At 27.9% G+C, this 18797-nt stretch overlaps 1 protein-coding gene across 1 annotated transcript; it reads left to right on the forward strand.

Annotated features, from left to right (window-relative positions):
• Positions 1 to 6359: 6359 nt before the first annotated feature.
• LOC145848974 (cystatin-A-like) lies at positions 6360 to 8250 on the forward strand. Its single transcript, XM_082954118.1, has 4 exons — positions 6360 to 6504; positions 6648 to 6746; positions 7671 to 7841; positions 8143 to 8250. Exons 1-3 carry the CDS (start codon positions 6391 to 6393, stop codon positions 7818 to 7820), a joined length of 363 nt encoding a protein of 120 aa, XP_082810244.1. The 5' UTR covers positions 6360 to 6390; the 3' UTR covers positions 7821 to 7841; positions 8143 to 8250.
• Positions 8251 to 18797: the final 10547 nt, after the last annotated feature.

Below are 18797 nucleotides of genomic sequence, written 5' to 3' on the forward strand. Positions count from 1 at the left end.
CTCCAAGGCTTCCCTGGCGCAGTGAAGTCTTTCAACCTACGCAAAGCAAGCGGCACTTTGTTTTTTTTTGGGAACTATAGGAGAAGGAATGTACTCTTCCTCAACCTCTTCATGCTCCGCTTCAGGCTCACTGGTTTTACCAGTATTGGCACCGTTGGAATCCTCTGTAATCTTTACAGAAGAATCAGGACGTTGATGACCAACATTGCACTCCTGTGAGCTTGTTAGATTACCGCGCCAACCATGGAAAGTTTTTGCTTCAATGCTTGTTGAGGCTGGGTTGTACATCCTTAGAAACTTTCTGTTTCTCCGAGTAAGTCTCCGTGAACCATCAACTTTGACTACATACTGATCATGTGGAAGCACCACCATTACAACTCCACTTCTGTCCCATTTACGTGGATGACTGCCGCTCTAGCTTTGCAGTAGACAACTACTGCCAACGTACAAAGGTCGCAACTTCCTAGCTTTGTGGTTGACAGCTCCACTGAAGTCTTGAAATCTATCACTATCTAGGCTGCCTGATTCAGTAACATTGGACTTTAGCAGTCTTTTTGCTTACTTTACAGCGACTTCTGCTCTTTCATTTGACTTTGGATAGTATGCAGCTTGAATTGGAGTTGAATCCTGAACTGAACCTTGAGTTGAAGTTAAATTCGGATCTGAATCTCGAGTTAGAATTTTTCTTCGATTCGGAAAAAGATGCACTGATTCATAAGAACTCCAAAACCTTTCTTTCCAAAACCAGCATTGTGAAAGTCTTTCCAGCCCAGAAAGTTTAATTGTGCACCAGTATTAGCTAAAGCACTTACCCATGCAAACTTGTTTGTGCCATGTCTAGCAATCTTGACTGATGCACGAGGATAATCAGTCGTTGCCTTGGCTTTACGCAGGAAGTTCTTGCTGAATATGGTGTTATTTAACATGATTCTTTTAATTGCGTGTAGTGACATTATTTGGGTATCTTGTTGCATAAAGTCAGAATGATCAGCTTGGATTTGAACAGCATTAACCTTTTTTGATTGATTACGCCAACAAGCTAGACAATATCTGAAAGGCTTTTTATTTCGGTTACCTTTTTCTTTGAAAGGATAGAAAAGCTTTTTACAGTTCTGGCAAAGAACATGTTGGGACTTATCTCCTATGTTGACACGTCCCTTCTTCTGACGTTGAAAAGAAGAAACTGCAGATATAGTCCGCGAATTCTCAGTTGCATGGCGTCCCATTTCTTTGCTTTCAATAAAGGAAATTATTTAAAATGATGACATGGATAAGATATCTTCAGTACTGAGAACTTCTCTTCTTATGTCATCGTCCCAAACGCCAGCGAGCATCACGTCTTTTATTCCTTCTTCTGTGAAGCTCGTCACATTGCTTTTCCAACAGTCACACTCACTGACTGTAGTGAAATTGCAGGTTTTTGCTTTGCTTCGTACACGTGTGGCAAAAGTTCTAAACGGTTCATCATGGTCCTGATATAGGTTCTAAGTTCTGCTCTCTTTACACCAATAGCAACTTTTATGACTGCAATCGACTCCATCAGTTTAGCAACGTAACTTTCTGATTTGGCCATCAGTCGAGGATCACTTGCTAATATAAGAGGGTATAAGATCGTCAAGCTTGTCCAGCGCACACTGAAAAAGCTGTATGCTTGCATTTTGGTTGCTTATATTCGAACCAATCTTGAATGCCTCCCACCTCCGAATGAAATAAAGCCATTTCTCTTGGCTGATCCCCCGGTCAACCCTTGGTCGAATCAATTGAGGTGCATTTGGCATTACTCCAATATTAGATAACTCAGAATCTTGCTGATGATCCACTTTGTGGAGGTTGAGAAGGCTACTCACTACATCACTGGATCGATCTGGCGTCTGGAACTAGCATCCACGTATTGGGCACTTTACTGCAACCATTTTATTTTTCTCTAGTTGTTGATAAGATTTTACATGAAGAATAACTTCTTGTCAATTTAGTTTATATTTTATTAACAATGTAAAATCTGAAACGAAAACAAATATAAATATAAACACTAAAATGAGTTATAGTTTAATTATTCAAGTTTAGTTTTTCATTAAAACTTATTTAAACCATACTAAGTTGTTCATTTATTTAGTTCTAAAACTTAGTTTAATTATAATTTAAGTTGTGAAACTGAAATATTGTGCGAAAGTGACGCCGTAAAAGTTTGTAGAATGATTTTTGAGTACTAACTTTTATTTAGCTTTGTTCAACCATTTTTAAACTTTTAAATACAGTATTGCTTAAATTTAAAAAATATCTGCAAAACTTTCAATTATCCATAGAATTGCTTAAACTTGTCAAATTTAAAAATGTTTTACATAAAAAAAGTTTCTTTTACCTTATATATTGTAAAAATCTTACACTTAAAAGCAGAAACATGTAACTAGCTATTTTTATGCTATTCTTGTTTTGACTGTGTTTACATTTAATTTCATTTGTAAAATAAAGTTTGTACATCTTTTCTCAGAAAAAAAAAACATTTTGTAAATTATTAGATTAGTCTAACTATAAAACTTACCTTTTTTTAAAATTTCTACTAGGTTTTTAAGTTTAAGCAACGATCTTTAAACTAGCTCTAACATTTAATTAGTTTTATTCTACTTTTAACAAACTTAATTTGTTGTATTATAACAAAATTTTAAATATGATATGCTTAAATAAAATCATAGGTTATTTTCCACACTGGTGACAAGAATTGTCCGGTTAAATCGCTGTTGATGTATAAACAAAGGAACAGCAACAGCCACGACCCAAACACACCTTTTTTGCAATTTTGCACGCAATTTTATTCGATGAACACTGATAACCCGCTTACTTTCTCTGCATTGTACGCAAACACAGAAAAGGGAAAAGCAAATGTCACGTACATAAGTAACATTATGGAAAAAATAAGTGGTAAGTTGTAATTTTAATTTCGCTTTTTCTAAAGCTTTTTCAAAACCATCTACTACATTTTTCATTATAGGTGGACAAAATGACCAACAAAACGAGCTGTCTTTTTGGTAGGAAAAGCACTACACCAACTTATGTATTCTTGAAACAAGTAAAATCAGAACGCCACAAGAAAACTGCCAAGTTACAGTAAAACAAGTTCGCAACATCAACGATTTGTTTAGAGGTTACTCCTGTTGCGAACTAAAGCAAGCTGCTACAACATCGAGTGGACCAAGTTCTGCTACATTGGCAAGCAACCGTCAGAGTCTTTCTCCGCCTCCTACTCAGAGGCCACCAAACATTTTTCTTCCTAACATCTATCAAGCGTACAAGAATCAGAAGAATTTTTTCATCAATGTGAATAGAAAATTTGTTGAAAAGTTACACTATATTCTTCTTAACCGTCAGCTCAATAATGTAACGCTGCTGAACGAACTTCTCGAGTATGGGGTCAACCCTTCGGATGAAGACCAAATAAAAGCTCTAATGGAACTCCATTCTTACCAAATAAACTTCTTCTGCCCTCCTCTTGCTGTAAACAACCAGGAAAAGGAGATCTACAAACGGTACATCGCCGAAGCTTGTTCGTTTATCGATTTCAGGAAAATAATTTTGAGTCAACCGTTCAGAACTTTCTATGCTAACATGCTTAACTTGAAGTTTGGCATGGATCCAGAAAATCATTTACACGTTCGCGCCATTGAGAAAGCGTCCGATATCATATCAAAAAGGTAGGCAATAAAGAAGATAGTCTTCCGGTTTTACAATGTTTTTACCAATTGCACATTTCTTTTAGCATTCTTTTACGTTCTGCTGTTGTTATGCAGTTTTTCGCTTTTACAGTATGCCTATCTTTTAAACGTATTAATGAGACTGAAAAAATTTACTGCTTAAATCTCCATAAATCCACTTTAAAATAAAATTCTTACCACTCGAACGTTTCTTCGAGCATTTATTTACTTTCCTCTAACTTTATCATGCAGTTTCTCACACTTGCAGTATCCAACTTTTTCAAAGTTTATATGACGACTGAATATCTTCTACTTCTAATTTCTTCCTAAATGCGTGTTTTTAGTCGTTCGAATTTTTAGAAAACTTATGCATTTACAAGTACTTTAAATGCTTATAGAAACTTTCTAAAAGCCGTTTTTATAGAGTCAATTTGCTGTTTATTTGTTTTGTTTAAGAGATTTGAGTTAAAATTAATCTAAATAATTTACTGTTTCTTAGAAATAATTACTAAATAAAAGCATGGTTTGATATGCATTTTGACAAAAAAGATATTTTCTGAATCTTAAGCTGACACAAGTAGATTTAAAGTGTTTTTATAGAATAGTAGTATAAAGTATAATTTTTAAAAACAAAATAATGTTGTCATTCTATAATTAAATCTTTCACGAAGAACTAACAAGTTAAGTAAAAAACGGTTAAAATACCAAAAAAGTAATAAAATAATTATATTACTTTAGTAGCTTTTAAAAAATGTAAGTAAACTTAAAAAATATCATAAGCACAAAACTAAAAAATACACAAAAGTTTAAATTTGTAATAGTTAAAAAAATAAATTATTTAAGTTTTTAATTATTTTAGAACGTACTATACAAGAATTTATTTTGAAAACGTGTTATTTTTTGTGACCAGAAAAAATGAAAAGTATTCAATAATCAGGAGTATCATACTTATTTGATCATTATTTGAATAGTAAAATCGAAAGTATTTCAAACTTGTTTTGAAACAGAAGAAAAGTTTTTTAAAGTTTCAAACTTGCATGTTAAAAAAAACTTCGTAATTTCCTTAAAACGTAAATAAGCGGAAACTTGCTAATAATATGCATACAAGTTTTATGCTGGCTTTCGCTTTAGAATATCAGCATTTAGTATTTGTTGGAAAAGAAAAAGGTAATAAAAAGTTGATAAGATTAAGTCAAAAAATAAAAGTTATGTTTTTGACCGAAGTTTTCTCAGAACTTAATCAATACAGCTAAAACAATTTGATTGTGTTTAGATAAAAATTTTTTAAAGAAAAATATTTAATGCGGTCATAGCAAACAGTCATTAATCTATATACAAGCATTATTTAAACCAAATATCTTTTAATACATTAGTTAAATTAATTATTATATACGCTAAATCAGTAATTGACTAGAAAACATTACTTTGATAGGTATAAGAACGAAAGATTTGAAAAGTTGAGAAATTTTTAATATAGCCTGAAAAGTACTTATACTTACTCATGAAGTCAATTTATTTTATTAGTTTGAATTGATTGCTATCTAAACTTTACTAGTAAGTAAGCATTTGTAATCTTTGTCAATTATAAAAGTTTAAATCGTATATTATCTGCTGTATATCTTCTTATTTGAAAAATAACCAGGTTCAACAATTAGTCAAAGTGTTTAAACATATGTTGGAGTATATTTTTATTAAAGTAGTTTCAAAAATCTATGATGTTTTAGACTAAAATATGTTTGTAAAGTTTTGCAACATAACTACATAAGGTCTTCCAAACTTGATTATGTCTAATTTTTAATGTATATTTTTTTATAAATTTATTCTTATGCTTGTTCAGGGGTAAGCAAACTGCAACCTAGAGTAAAATGTAGCTGGCAAAGCGAAATCTGAGGCCCGTTATGTACTTTTTAGTTTAAAACTTACTTTTTGAAAGCAAAAAAAGTGGTCTAATCAAATTCTGTTTTTTATTAAATATCAATAAAAGGCTTGTGCTTTATCATTAGTTATTTATTTTATTTATTATTTTGAATAAGGAATGCAAACTGCGCCTTATTGTATTAAAATGACCCTTGGCATAATATTAATTTGTAACAAATAAATAATTAAAATTTCTTATTTAAAAAGGTCCTTATTTATATTGTAAATTTAAAACGGTTAAGGCTTCATATTCAATTGAATCCAAGCACGACTTCTAAAACAATTTCCAAGCAAAAATTACTACTTACTTTAAGGTTTAGTTTAACTGTTCTTTAAACTAAACCAGAATCACTGAGAAATACTACATTATTGAATAAAATAGTATGTTAGAAGTTGGCAACGGATAAGACTCACAAGCAAGACATAAAGCCATCGATGTACATTTAGCATGAAAACTACTTTACAAAACAAAAAATAGTATCTTTCTGAATCAAATTTGTTATGGTATGGTCTCAATTTAATTCATTATACATACTAAGTGTGTTTGTGTATATTTTGTTAAACTTTTAATGCTGTAATGATCTTTTAGTGTAACGAGACCCTTCAAAACGTTTTGCTTAACAAGTTCGGCCTGACTAAGTCTTTTTTTAGTTAGTCTGGCTTGTTGAACAAAAAATTTATTGACCCATAAAATTTATGTGTACCGTTTTAAACAAAATCCGCAAAGTCATTACTTTTAGAATCAATAGATTAAAGACAAACAATATAAAACAAAAACTCAAGCAATATGGAGCAGCAGCAAATGGAGCAAGCTTTCGAGGAAGCGGACAACATTGTTTCACTGGGAGGATGGTCCGACACGATCCCTGCGACAGAAGAAGTTCAAAATGTTGCGAATGAGGTAACAACTTTAATTGAAAAACTGCAAGTTATTTTTATAAAACAAAGTATTTTAAAAGTGTTAGTATTTTAAGAAATTCGAAATTGAGTTTGAACAGTAACCCTACATCATAATTTTTATTTTTAATTTAGCTTTCATTTAAGGTGAGAGGCCACGTAGAGATGAGATACGAAAACTTGAAGGAGTTCAAAGCAGTTTCATACAAGAGTCAGGTTGTAGCCGGAACCAACTACGAAATTAAAGTGATTTTTGTGGGGTCTTGTTTATATTAACATTTTTCAATAACTGTATACATCAAGGGTTGTTACCCCAAAACTATTGCTTCACATAAAAAAAAAAAGTTTACAAAAAGCATCAGTTTCAAAATTAAAGTTTTTAAAGATCATGCTTTCATTGCTGCATGCCCGGCTTAAGCTGCACCATCCAAAACTAAATTAAAATATCTTTTCAAGCTAAAAACTGAGCCTTTAACATTTATAAAATTTGTTATGAAAAAAAAAAGTTATGAATTCTTGAAGTTGTACAAAAATACAGCCACAATATAATTAAATGTCATTAGATTTCCTGCTAATTTTCTATTATCTTATTATAGATATTCGAAAATTTGTAATGTTGTAGCTACAAACTCAATCTGTGTCAGCTTCATCTTAAACATACACAACTTTCAATACAAAAAGTTTTTTGATAGCTTAATGATGGATATGCATGATCTCCATGTAAATTCAAAAATTGTTTTTGAAGAATAAAAACTAAAAAATGTATTGATTGTAAACGAACTATCAAAAATAAGCGAAATTTTTAAGCGATAGGGTAAAGCCGGCAGGCAAAGAAGAAACAACATGAAAAACGAAGCATGCTTGCTATAAGGTGAACACTATTTAACGGCATGAGCTAGCAGGCGCGTGCGTAGAGAAGTAACAAAATCAACAGGCTACGCTAAAGGTGCAAATAAAAGCAAGGCAACAAGTGCAGTTTACCAAAAACAAGCAAAGAAGTAAACAAGACGAAGTGCTCACAGCTCAAGACAAAAGTTTTAAATAAGGGGAAATTTTCAATAACTAGCTTTTTCGAACCCCTTAACAAAAACTCCACGCGTTACCACTAATATGCATTAAAACCTTTTTACGTGATCACATACGAACTGCTACTTTAATTTTTTAAAACAGGTTCAAATTGATGATGAAAAGTCTACAACTATTTTCGTTTTCAAGCTTCTGATGGGTAAAAAGGCAGAGTTTAAAGGATTCAAAAAGGAAGTTCAACATGACTCTAACATTCTTGGAGGATACAGTGATGTTAAAAGGGCAACTGAATAAATACAGAAGATTTGTGATCAGGTTTCTTTAAACTTAGTATAAATACCTCTATAGAAAGGTTCAATCATACTTTTTTAGATATTTTATTTAATTAATCCAAAATTTTCAAAAAATAAGAAAAGTAACTTAATAGGTTATATTATTAAAGGTTTTAATAAAATAAATATTTAAAGCTAACATTTCAAACTCTGCATTAAAGAAAATAAAGGAGAGCAAAAAAATAATAAACTAATAATTGAAAATTGGTTCAAGCTTCCAATATTTTTTCTGCAGCTTAAAAGAAAGTACATTTAAAACGAGTCTAAAACAATTGTTTTTAAAGATAAGAGCACAAGTTGAGAGTGGGTACGGATATGATGTGAAGTTTGGCATGTACTTGGCACTACAATACCAAAAACAAGTTGTAGCCGGAACAAACTACAAGATACTGGTAAGAAATTTTTGATATTAAAGACTATTTAATCTCGAGATTGAAGTTAAAGTATCTTGAAGTTTATAATGCAGTTTTGGAATACATTCAAATGCGACTACAGTTGAAGTTTGCTTTAGTATGATTATGAAGAAATAATCAACACTGAATAACATCAAAAATTTTTTGAAATTTTACAAAATGTGTTATTACAAGCTTTGTATATACTTTTTACTTTACAATTTGTTTTCCATTTTGTGAAAAATATCTTTTTATTTTTATATTTTGAACAATTCAAATGTGATTATCTGTAATAGTACAAGACATTGTTCTTTAACCGTAATTTAATAAAAATATAGTGTTCGCATTTTGTGTAAGTTCAACAAAAAGTTGTCGTTAAATAATTTGAAAACAAACTAAAAAAATATTTATAATTTAGATTCAAATCGATCTAGCCCGGGTGTTTGTCACAGTTGAAGTGTTCAGAGGTCTTAATGGATCTGTGACTATAAACAAAATTTTTTAAAGCTATAAATTTTTGAGTTTTATTCCAGATTATGTACACTTTTTAATGAATTTTCTGCTAATTTTGTTTCTAGGGTAAAATAAAAAATTTTAACCTTTGTCAAGTGTTTTATACTCACTTTTCAACATCATTTATGGCAATTATTCAATAAGTGTACTCGTTTCTTAAATAAAACCTTTAAGTAGTTTATTGTTTTTTCATATTTTTTGTATTTTTCTGAGTAAATTTTTCAGCCTGATGTTGAAAAAGAATGATTTTAAAAAACTAATTTTAATTGGTTTTTAATATTTTTGCACAAAAAATCTTTGCTGTAAAAAAATAAATCTGATTATGTATAAATGTAAACTATAAAAATACATTATGATAAATTGGATGCATACTATACTGAGTTTTACTACAAGTGTACAGCTCTTTGATTTTAGATAATGTTTTAAGTTTTTTACTGTTACATTTTCAATCAAATAGTTTTAGTTTATAGTATTTAGACTGAAAGATAAAAGTTACTTTTAATCCTAAACAAATGTTGTCACCACAAAAACAAATAATTTTATCAAATGTATTATAAAAGGTTTTAAAGTATTTTGAAAACTCAAAACAAGTTGTTTTTAAAATTTTATGTTTGAAAATACAAATACTTATCATAATATAAAGCATCGCTTTATTAAAGCTCCAAAAAACAGCATAAGGTTTTTTATACGCTAATGTGCAAATTTAAAGTCGGAAATTACGCTAGTGTAATGTTTGCACGTAGCAAATACAAAAACAAAAAGAGCTTCCTTGTTTAGCTAGTTACAAAACTTATAAATAGATACAAAACATTCTATAAAAGCTCTGAATGTACGTGTTTAATTTTTAAATTTCGATTACATTACTTTATAGATAGTTATTTTTATTGTTAACTTTTTTTTTTCGATACATTTTACAGATGCAACAAAACAAAATTTTATAGTTAACATTTTTAAAGTACTGATTTAATTTTTCGTGTCGGCTACAATGATGGTAACAAAAAGCAAAACAGTAAGAAAGAAAGAATATGGCAATTAGTTTTAGTAAAATGATTTACCACAATCTGTATTAAATTGAAATTTACAGCTTTCAATTCATATTTTGATAATATTTGTACTGTACAACTTATTCATAATTAATCATTTTGCTTTATCTACTTTAATATCGTTACTAATTTTTTAATATTTCTAATCGATTTATACAATTGTGTTTTGTCTTTGCAACCTGTAATTTTTGTATGTATTTTTTAAGATTTTAATAAAATTATAACCAAGCAGATTTAGAAACTATATTAATCTGAAAATTACTTATGAAAATATAAATTACAATTATTTAATATATTTATCCTTTTAATTTTAGACTTCAAATGAAGGTTTTGTTTTTAATTTTCTTAAGATTTCAAGAAAAAAAAGAAGCTTTCAATTGCTGACTTAAGAAATACGAGAGTAAAACAAAGTTTTTGTGAAAAATCTAAAACTAACTTATGCCAAAAGTTTGTTGCGGTAAATTTAATAAATATATTTTGTTTTATTTAAACCTTTTAATATATACTTTTAAACTTTCTTATTAAGTTTATTGACTAATCTTTGACTTAGTACTTCAATAAATATTGTTTGAAAAAACATATAAAAAACATTAGTTTATAATACAGTTTGTATATGCTGTTTTTAAATATAATTTTACTTTTTAAAAATATTCTCGCGACAAAAAAATAAATAAAATAAAATTTTACATTTCTATTTGGTCGCAAACCATTAAAAAAAGCATTTTACGGGCTATTTTTACCTTTTCTCTATAATACAGTTCGATAAATTTAATAATATTTGTTATACTTTTTTAATTCTGCACCTAACTCACGTTAAAATAAACACAAGGGTTTTAATTGAAAAAAAAAATCCTATATATAAAAACAACGCAAGACAAAAAGAAAGGAAAATAACAAAAGGTTGTACATTTCTTTTTGGCCGCAACCCAATAAAGAAATCATGATTACGGGCCGTAATTTTACCCTACATATGCCGTTTGTGACCCGCGGGCCGCAATTTTCCGACCAATCGTTTATATCAAAATATAGAAGTAGCAGAAAAATTTATAAGCCCAATTTTGTATCATATTACTGAAGGATTCTAAATGTAGTTCTAAGTAACTTAAGTTTTTTTTTTATCATTAGAAGCATTTGTTATTCTAGTGTTTTCCTCACAATTTGCAATGTATTTTTGCAACAATAAAATTGAAAATAGTCTTATACTCAGCATTTTAAGTTTATTGCTTTGTAAGTATAGTTTCCACTGGTTTTCAAATAACTTAAATAACGTTTTTAATTGATACTAAAATACAGTAGTATGTATACAAAAGTTATGTAAATTGTAATCAACTTAAAAACTTCGATATTAAACAACACACTCCTGGGAATTCAAATATACAAGTTTTATGAACTATGAAAAAAAAAAACGCTCATTATATTTGTTTATAAGGCTCAATGTAGTTTAGAAGACTAAAATGAAAAATTATAGTTATGTTTTTATAAAAATATCATACCACCCAACTAAACTTACTAAGTTTCATTATAATTTATAGACCGTTTATATCAAAATAGATACAAAAATGCTAAATATTTTTCTAGAAAAACAACTTTTTATATAGCTAAGTCATAGCTTTTACTAATTATCTATTTGCAATCGATTGCAATAAAATATATATTAAGTTATAAATTACACTTTAATCTGAGCTAAATTTACTTTATTAAAATGGTATACAGTTTAGCACAATTTAACGTTTCTTCTTAGTTATGTCCCCCGTTTTGTTGACAAATTTCATATTTGTGTACTAAATCAATGCATATTTTATGACTTAATAATAGTTATAGTACATTTATTTGTTTTAAAATCATTGTAAAAAGCACTATTGATAGTAAAACAATAATTGATTTTGTTTTTAATTGTGATTTTTAAAATTTACCTATACTTAAAATTACTATACAGAAAATGACAGAGTAAAATGATCTATTATAAATTATGAAGTATTAACTTTTACTTGAGTACAGTTTTACTTCTTTACTTGTTAAGTTTAAATTAAAAAGTTAACAAAATAACATCATCAAAAAAACCTTCAATCATATCCTTTCAGGGTCCTCATCGAAATTAATTGGAACAATTTTGTCTCTTGTGTGCAATTAAACTTATATGTATTTTTTGGGAAAAAATTTTTAGTTAACTAAAAGGTTTATTTTTGGAAAGATAATAGCTGAAATTATTTTACCACATATTGACAAAATTAACTAGTTTATATTTTAGTACTTTTAAGATTTAATTAAAAGCTGAATTGATTTCAAGAGCTTCACAGAATTAAACACTCTAAAATAAAATAAAAATATTGATCATTCAAATATTCCAATATAATTACATTATCAAAATATAGGGTGTAATGCAAAAATATCTTTCTAGCTACGATAGTTTAGTGATTTCTACATGTCTTATATAAGGCATAGCCGAGGATTCTAGCATCAGTTACTACTTATAAATACTATCTAATATATTAAATGTTTGTGTTGATAACCGAAATTTAAAAGCAATAGAACATTTTGATATGCTTTTATTAAGATAGTGTTATGCATAAAGCTTGCTCAATATAATAAAAAAACTAAATATAAACTCTTTATTAAAACATTTTTTACTTAAAATTAAATTTAAAGTTTTTTACTTTAAGAAGTAGAAGAGAACAACCAGCGGCCATTTCTGGATATATTAATAATAAAAGAAAAAAAACATGCTTCTTAACGAATATCTATAAAAAAACAACTTTCAGTGGGCAATACTTACACTACCAATCGTTTTGAAGTAAGAAACGAAAAGTAAACCTAATCAAAACGCTGTACCATAGAGCATACAGAATCTGTTCGAAAGAATTTCTTCATTCAGAGGTTGAGAGAATAAAAGAAATTTTAATAAAAAATGGTTACCACCAGATTTGATTAAGAAGGTGATAAAATCACACCACAATAACATAAATCAACCTAGGCTATTTGGACCGGAGAAGTTCCCAGCAATATTAAAACTACCTTATATTGGAGAAAAATCACGAGTATTTGAGAGCAAACTAAAAGACTTAACAAAAACATCTTACAATCAAGTGCTTCCAAGAGTTATATTTCTTTCAAAATCTTTATTAAAAGTGCAGTTGAAGGACCCGATACCAGACCAAGACAAAAATTGTGTAGTATACAAGTTTAATTGCTCTTGCGAAAAGAGCTATATCGGTCAGACCTCTAGGCACTTAAAAACCAGGATAAAAGAATATCTACCTGCTTGTGTATTGAAATTCATCGAACAAGAACCTGAAATTAAGACAATAGCAACAAAAAAACGCAGAAAAAAGATCTTCAGTTGCAGAACATCTAATAAATAATAGAGATTGTGCTAGGAAATATGACATATCCAGATTTAGAATGATCCATCATTGCAATAGTGTGTTTGATCTCGTGAAGTTGGAGGCTATCTCTATATTTTTGGAGAAACCAGAACTGTGTAAACAGAAGGAATTTGATTATAAAGTGTCTTTATTTAGTTATATTTTTTATCCGTTAGTAGTATTTGAGTTTAATTATTTATTACTTTACACTGATTATTTATTGTGCCTATCACTTTGTTAGTTTTAACTTTTTGTGTTTTTGTTTAAAAACTTATTCATAGTTTTAAATTTGTTCTACTGTTAAGTTCTGACGAAAAGTAGTGTAATACGTATAAACTATCACAGAAAAACTTGAGAGAGTGTTTTATTTATTTGTTTTTGCATTAAATATGAATTAGCTGATAATGTTTGAAGTATTAAAGAAATTCTATGCTAAACCAACTCTACAGTCTTGTAATAAACTGAAGAACTCTCATTGTAAAGTGATTAAAATTAATTTGTTAAATGAATTCCTGTTGCAGTGTCTGAACAAATTTTATAATTAACATTATGTTAAGTTTAATAGCATTTTCCTACACTAAGAGCAAAGATTTATATTACTATTATGATGCTAATTTATAGTAGCTTACTGGATATATTAGTGACTCAAGCAAAAACTACTATTAAAATTTTTTTATATAAACTTTATAGACAGTATAAACACCTGCTAAAAAAAACTAAAACAAATTTAACATAAATTTTATATCTATCAAATCTTTATCAAATACAATTGAATTTATAAACTTTAACAATTGTCTGTGCAAAATTTATGCCAACAAATAAATTAATACAAATAAATTTACCCTAAATTTAAAAATTGTGGCAAAGTTTAACTATATTTTTAATTTTTTTCTAATATTTCTGAATATTCATTTACATTTACTAATTAACACCAATAGACATTGAGTAAAAATTCTACACATATATGCTCTTTTAAAGAAAATGTCCTGAATTGACTAAATCTAAAGATAATATTTAGTAAAAATTTGCTTAAAAACTAGTTTCTGACAAAAAAATAATTTTAAGTCAAAACTGTTTTTGATTTTTAAAAGTTTTCAGGCATTAAATTTGTTAATTTGATTAAAATAACTGGTTACGACAGTTACTAAATAAAACAAGAAAAACCAGGTTGCAGAATGTCACATGCATTTCTGTTGATATTTTTAAGGTTTTGTTTATTCCAGTTTAATAAAAAGTATTATTAGTGTCTTCATCCTGCTTATGTTGTCATATTTTAAATTGGTAAATTGTTCTATATACTGTCAATAAAATATTTAATAAAATATTAAAATAAAATAAGGTGATAAAATAATTATAAACTTTGCATTGAAAAGCTTTAAATATAATTAAAGTAAAACATAAAATTTGTTTTGCGAGCTTTTAAATTTACCGCTAATTAATAAAAAAATATTAAGTTTGATTTTCTTGAATTATTAAATAATCGAAACAATATATGAAAATTTTGCAAAAACGTACTAAGTCTAAAACTTAACTAAGTAACAGTAAACATTAAAAAAAATTTCAAAGTTGTATAAGAATTTTCAGTTGCTAAAACATTTTATGAGTTTTTTTTAATTAAATTGATAAACTACATTTTAGACTTTACTTTTGTAAGACTAGCTAAAGCAAATTTTCTATTTGGGTTCATTTTCATTTGCAATCTTAATATTCAAACTTAAAACTGAAACAGAGTCTTTACTAACTGACATTTCGTAGATAACATTATCAATTGTAACTGTCAAAATTTAAATTCAGCTTGGGAGTGAAAAAGACTATGTTAACAAAATAAGTTGGATCCGACCTGCATAAGGTAAAATCAATTTTTAAACTAATAAACTACATCAGGGATCGACAAACTGCGGTCCAAGGCCAACATGTACTTAATGATACATATTGCCTACAACCCACAAAAAAATTATAAAACTTATAATATATATTGCAAGGTTTAAAGTGAAAATATAAGAGTACTGGGTAAAACCGACGGTAAATTTATTCGAACAAAGTACATTTTACACAGTTGTAACTTATGAGAAAAGAAAAACAAAGTAAAAGTTTTGTGAATTTGTAAATTGCTGAGTATCAAATCAGAAGTCAGAACCACTTTTAAAAATACTAAAGTTACTTTGATCTATAAAATATAATTTAATTTATGTTAAAGTAATCAATATTGTAAACAGGTAGCACACAAAAATAGTTGTTTGTTCTTTATCAAGTTTTAACAACAGTTCGATTATCAGATTTAACCTGCTAAACGCATTAAAAGTAATTACAATTAATGTTTACTAAACTCAAATTTAATAGAGTCATTATTAAAGTAGCATAGCTTTAAGTAACAAAAACTACAAGTGGATTAAATCACATTAATTGTTTCTATATATATGTGTAACCATTTTATGAGTCAAAGAAAACTTACTAACATTATCAGTTTTTTATTATTTGACTATAATATGTAATAAAATAAAATTAAATAAAAAAAATTATAGCTTTTGAATATCTTTAAAATCATAAAATCATCAAATACTTAAGTTAATTAATACTGCCAAAATTTTTAAAGAGTATTATTTGTTTCAAGTTTTCAAGTTTTTGCTGTTCGTAGTGCCTGCTATACTGCTTCTGAATACAGTAGAGGGTAATAAAAAAACAGGGAAAGATGGGAGATTTCTAGAAATAACTCGTAAAGACAGAGAAGCTTTTATTGAGTATCACAACAATGCAAGAATAAAATTGAGTTACTTTGATGAATTCGTATTTATTCTTATAACTATAATGAAAATTATTTACAAAAAACTAAACTGTACTTTTTTTTTCTTGACAAAACATGATTCTTATGATTTATTTTATATTTCTGTTTTACTGAATTTTGATACAAAGCTATTCATAGCTTTACAGTTTACTTAAATATATTTTTTAAGTATTTTGTCTCCAATTTAGGATTAAATCATGATATTGTACTATTCATTTAAAGTTATGTAGTTTTTGTTAAAATAAGACTTTAAATTGTTGTCTCCAATTTAGTAACAAATCACGATATTATAAGTACTATTCGTTTGAAGGTTAAACCGAGCGCAGCCAACATGATTGAGCTGAAGTGGGACAAAAGACTGGAGCACCTCGCCAAGAAGCACGCCAAAAAGTGCGTGTTCGGACACAGCGAGCAAAAATCAAGAACTTCCAGGAAGTTCAAAACCGACATCAGTGAAAACATCGCTCACGAAGGCAAAGTTCACTACAAGTTCGACGGAGACTACGACTGGAGCGGTTTCAGTGTTGAAAAAGCCAAGAAGAACCCCAAAGCCACGGTGGTGTATGAAGAGCTAGATTTCCAGACTGTTGTTAGAAAGATTGGGCAGGTGAGAGTGAGCATTACGACTACAATAACAACAAGTGTGCACATGACGAAGTGTGTGCACACTACACCACGATGGTCAACGCTCAAACTGAATATGTTGGCTGTGCAGGTAAGACAGTAAAATAACATGACTGTTTTAAAAATGCATATTTAAGTTTGAAAACCAAAAAAAAAATCAATCATCTTCTTATAGAAAGTATTTTAGGTATTTAGTTTACACTACATATTGATTGCCTAGATTCTAAATTTTTGCAAAATTTAAGTTCTGTATGTATAAAGACGTATATAGTACTTATTTCTAATGATAGTTAAAGCTATATAGCTTTAGTATGTGTTAATACAAGTTAATGATAAACTAACCTTATACGAATGTTAGCTATATTTCGTTGATATTTTACAGTTCGAAGATGTTATAAGTTGGATGGAGTTATAAGAAGTTATCCTGTATATCTGACAGTTTGCAATTAAGGACTAATAGGAAAGTACACGGAATACCCTACATTAAAGGTAAACTTGGCTCAAAGTGTCCGAAAAGAAAAAAGTGTTTACAAGTGTGCAATATAATTATCTAATGGAAATAGTAAAATTTGTTTATAAAACTTCAACTTGCGATTGTTTTTTCGTCAAGCATAGATTATATTTTTTTAATAGAATGAAACACAGTTAGTTTGTCATAATATATATATATATAAAAGTATTTTTCGTAACAATAAAGATTGACACTTGTATTAACTTATAAATTTGAAAAAATTAAATTTCAAGAAGAATTTTTATAACGTTAGAGTTTTAATTAATCTGTTTAATGCAGTCTTTAAAACATTTACATTAAAATAATTTTAAATCAATCATAGGTCAAAAGTAAAAATATAAATTTTTAAATAAAAACCTTAAGTTGTAATTACTGTGTTTAAAAACTTTAGATTTAGATAATGTATTTCGTACCTAACAAACATTTCTTTTTTAATGTTTAAAATTATTTTCAATTAGAAATTTTACCATACTATTTATAGTTAGGTTGCAATCTAAAAACTACTTACAGTTATTGTTTGAAAAATATTACTTCTGTCTTCTACTAACCGTGTTTTAGCCATACTTTTGATTATATGTAGTTTATTACTAACTCGTTTTTTGTATTTTTTTTTTAGCTCGAAGTTTGATTATTATAAATAATACGCATGTTGTATTATGACTGGTATTTTAAAAACCTAGACTGTGTAAAAATGCATGTAAAAATATCAGAACTAATATTGTATTTAGAAAGGCAAGAAAATGAGTATTTCAGTGGAGAAAAGTGTGTTCTTAAAGGCACATCAAAGTTTTTTATAATGTGAAACTATTTATATTAAAACAAAAAAGACTAGTTTGTATAACTAAAACAGTTCATGAAACAGATATTATTTTCATTTAAGTAATTTTTAAGGTATTAGACTAAAAACTTAGAATTAACTTGAAGTGAATTCTGTCCAAAAAATACTTAATCTTAAAAACATCAGACTTAACTAAAATATGTTTCTTAATGTATATTTAGCTACCTTAAAATGATTTTACTAAATTAGAATTTTTATAAATAAATGCTGCATTGTAATGTATAGTTCAACCAATTGATTTTATTTACTACTGATATTTACATAAAGTGAGTATCTGTTTTCAAATAGTTAGTACTTATTTATACATAAGTAAAAAACGTACCACACAATTTGAGAACTTTAAACTATTACTTTAATTAGACTAAAAACAAAAAAAAAGTAATTTTAAACAGTTTATAAATATTTGTTAATCTTTAAACTTAAAGCTTAAAAAACTTAATTATTAATTCTTCCCTAAAAAATTCTTGGAAAAACAGAGTATTACTTCCTTTGATACTGAAAAATTTGTGCTTTAAGTTTCAGTTTTATCAACCTGTTTTATGAATGATTTTAAACGTAAATTAAACTCACTAAACTATTAAAACCGTTATTTTGAGAACTTAATAAACAAATATCCTGTACAGTTTAATGGCCGTTATAGGTATTCAATTTGTGTGCCACTCGATAACTGAAAAGTTATTTTCGTGCACCAGGTGCTACGACCAAATAATTTAAGCGCTTTTCTTTATCGTTCAATATACAATTATAATAATAATAATGTACGAAAAAGAACATATAATTTCATACAATACAGTCCAAAAACAATTATATTATTAAAATTTCATTGTTTATTGAACGACAAAAAAAAAGCTAAAAAGGTTTGGTCTGAGGACCT

Source organism: Thalia democratica, unplaced genomic scaffold (genome assembly GCF_965202585.1).
Source record: "Thalia democratica unplaced genomic scaffold, ktThaDemo2.hap1.1 HAP1_SCAFFOLD_1896, whole genome shotgun sequence".
In the NCBI taxonomy this organism is placed as follows: domain Eukaryota; kingdom Metazoa; phylum Chordata; class Thaliacea; order Salpida; family Salpidae; genus Thalia; species Thalia democratica.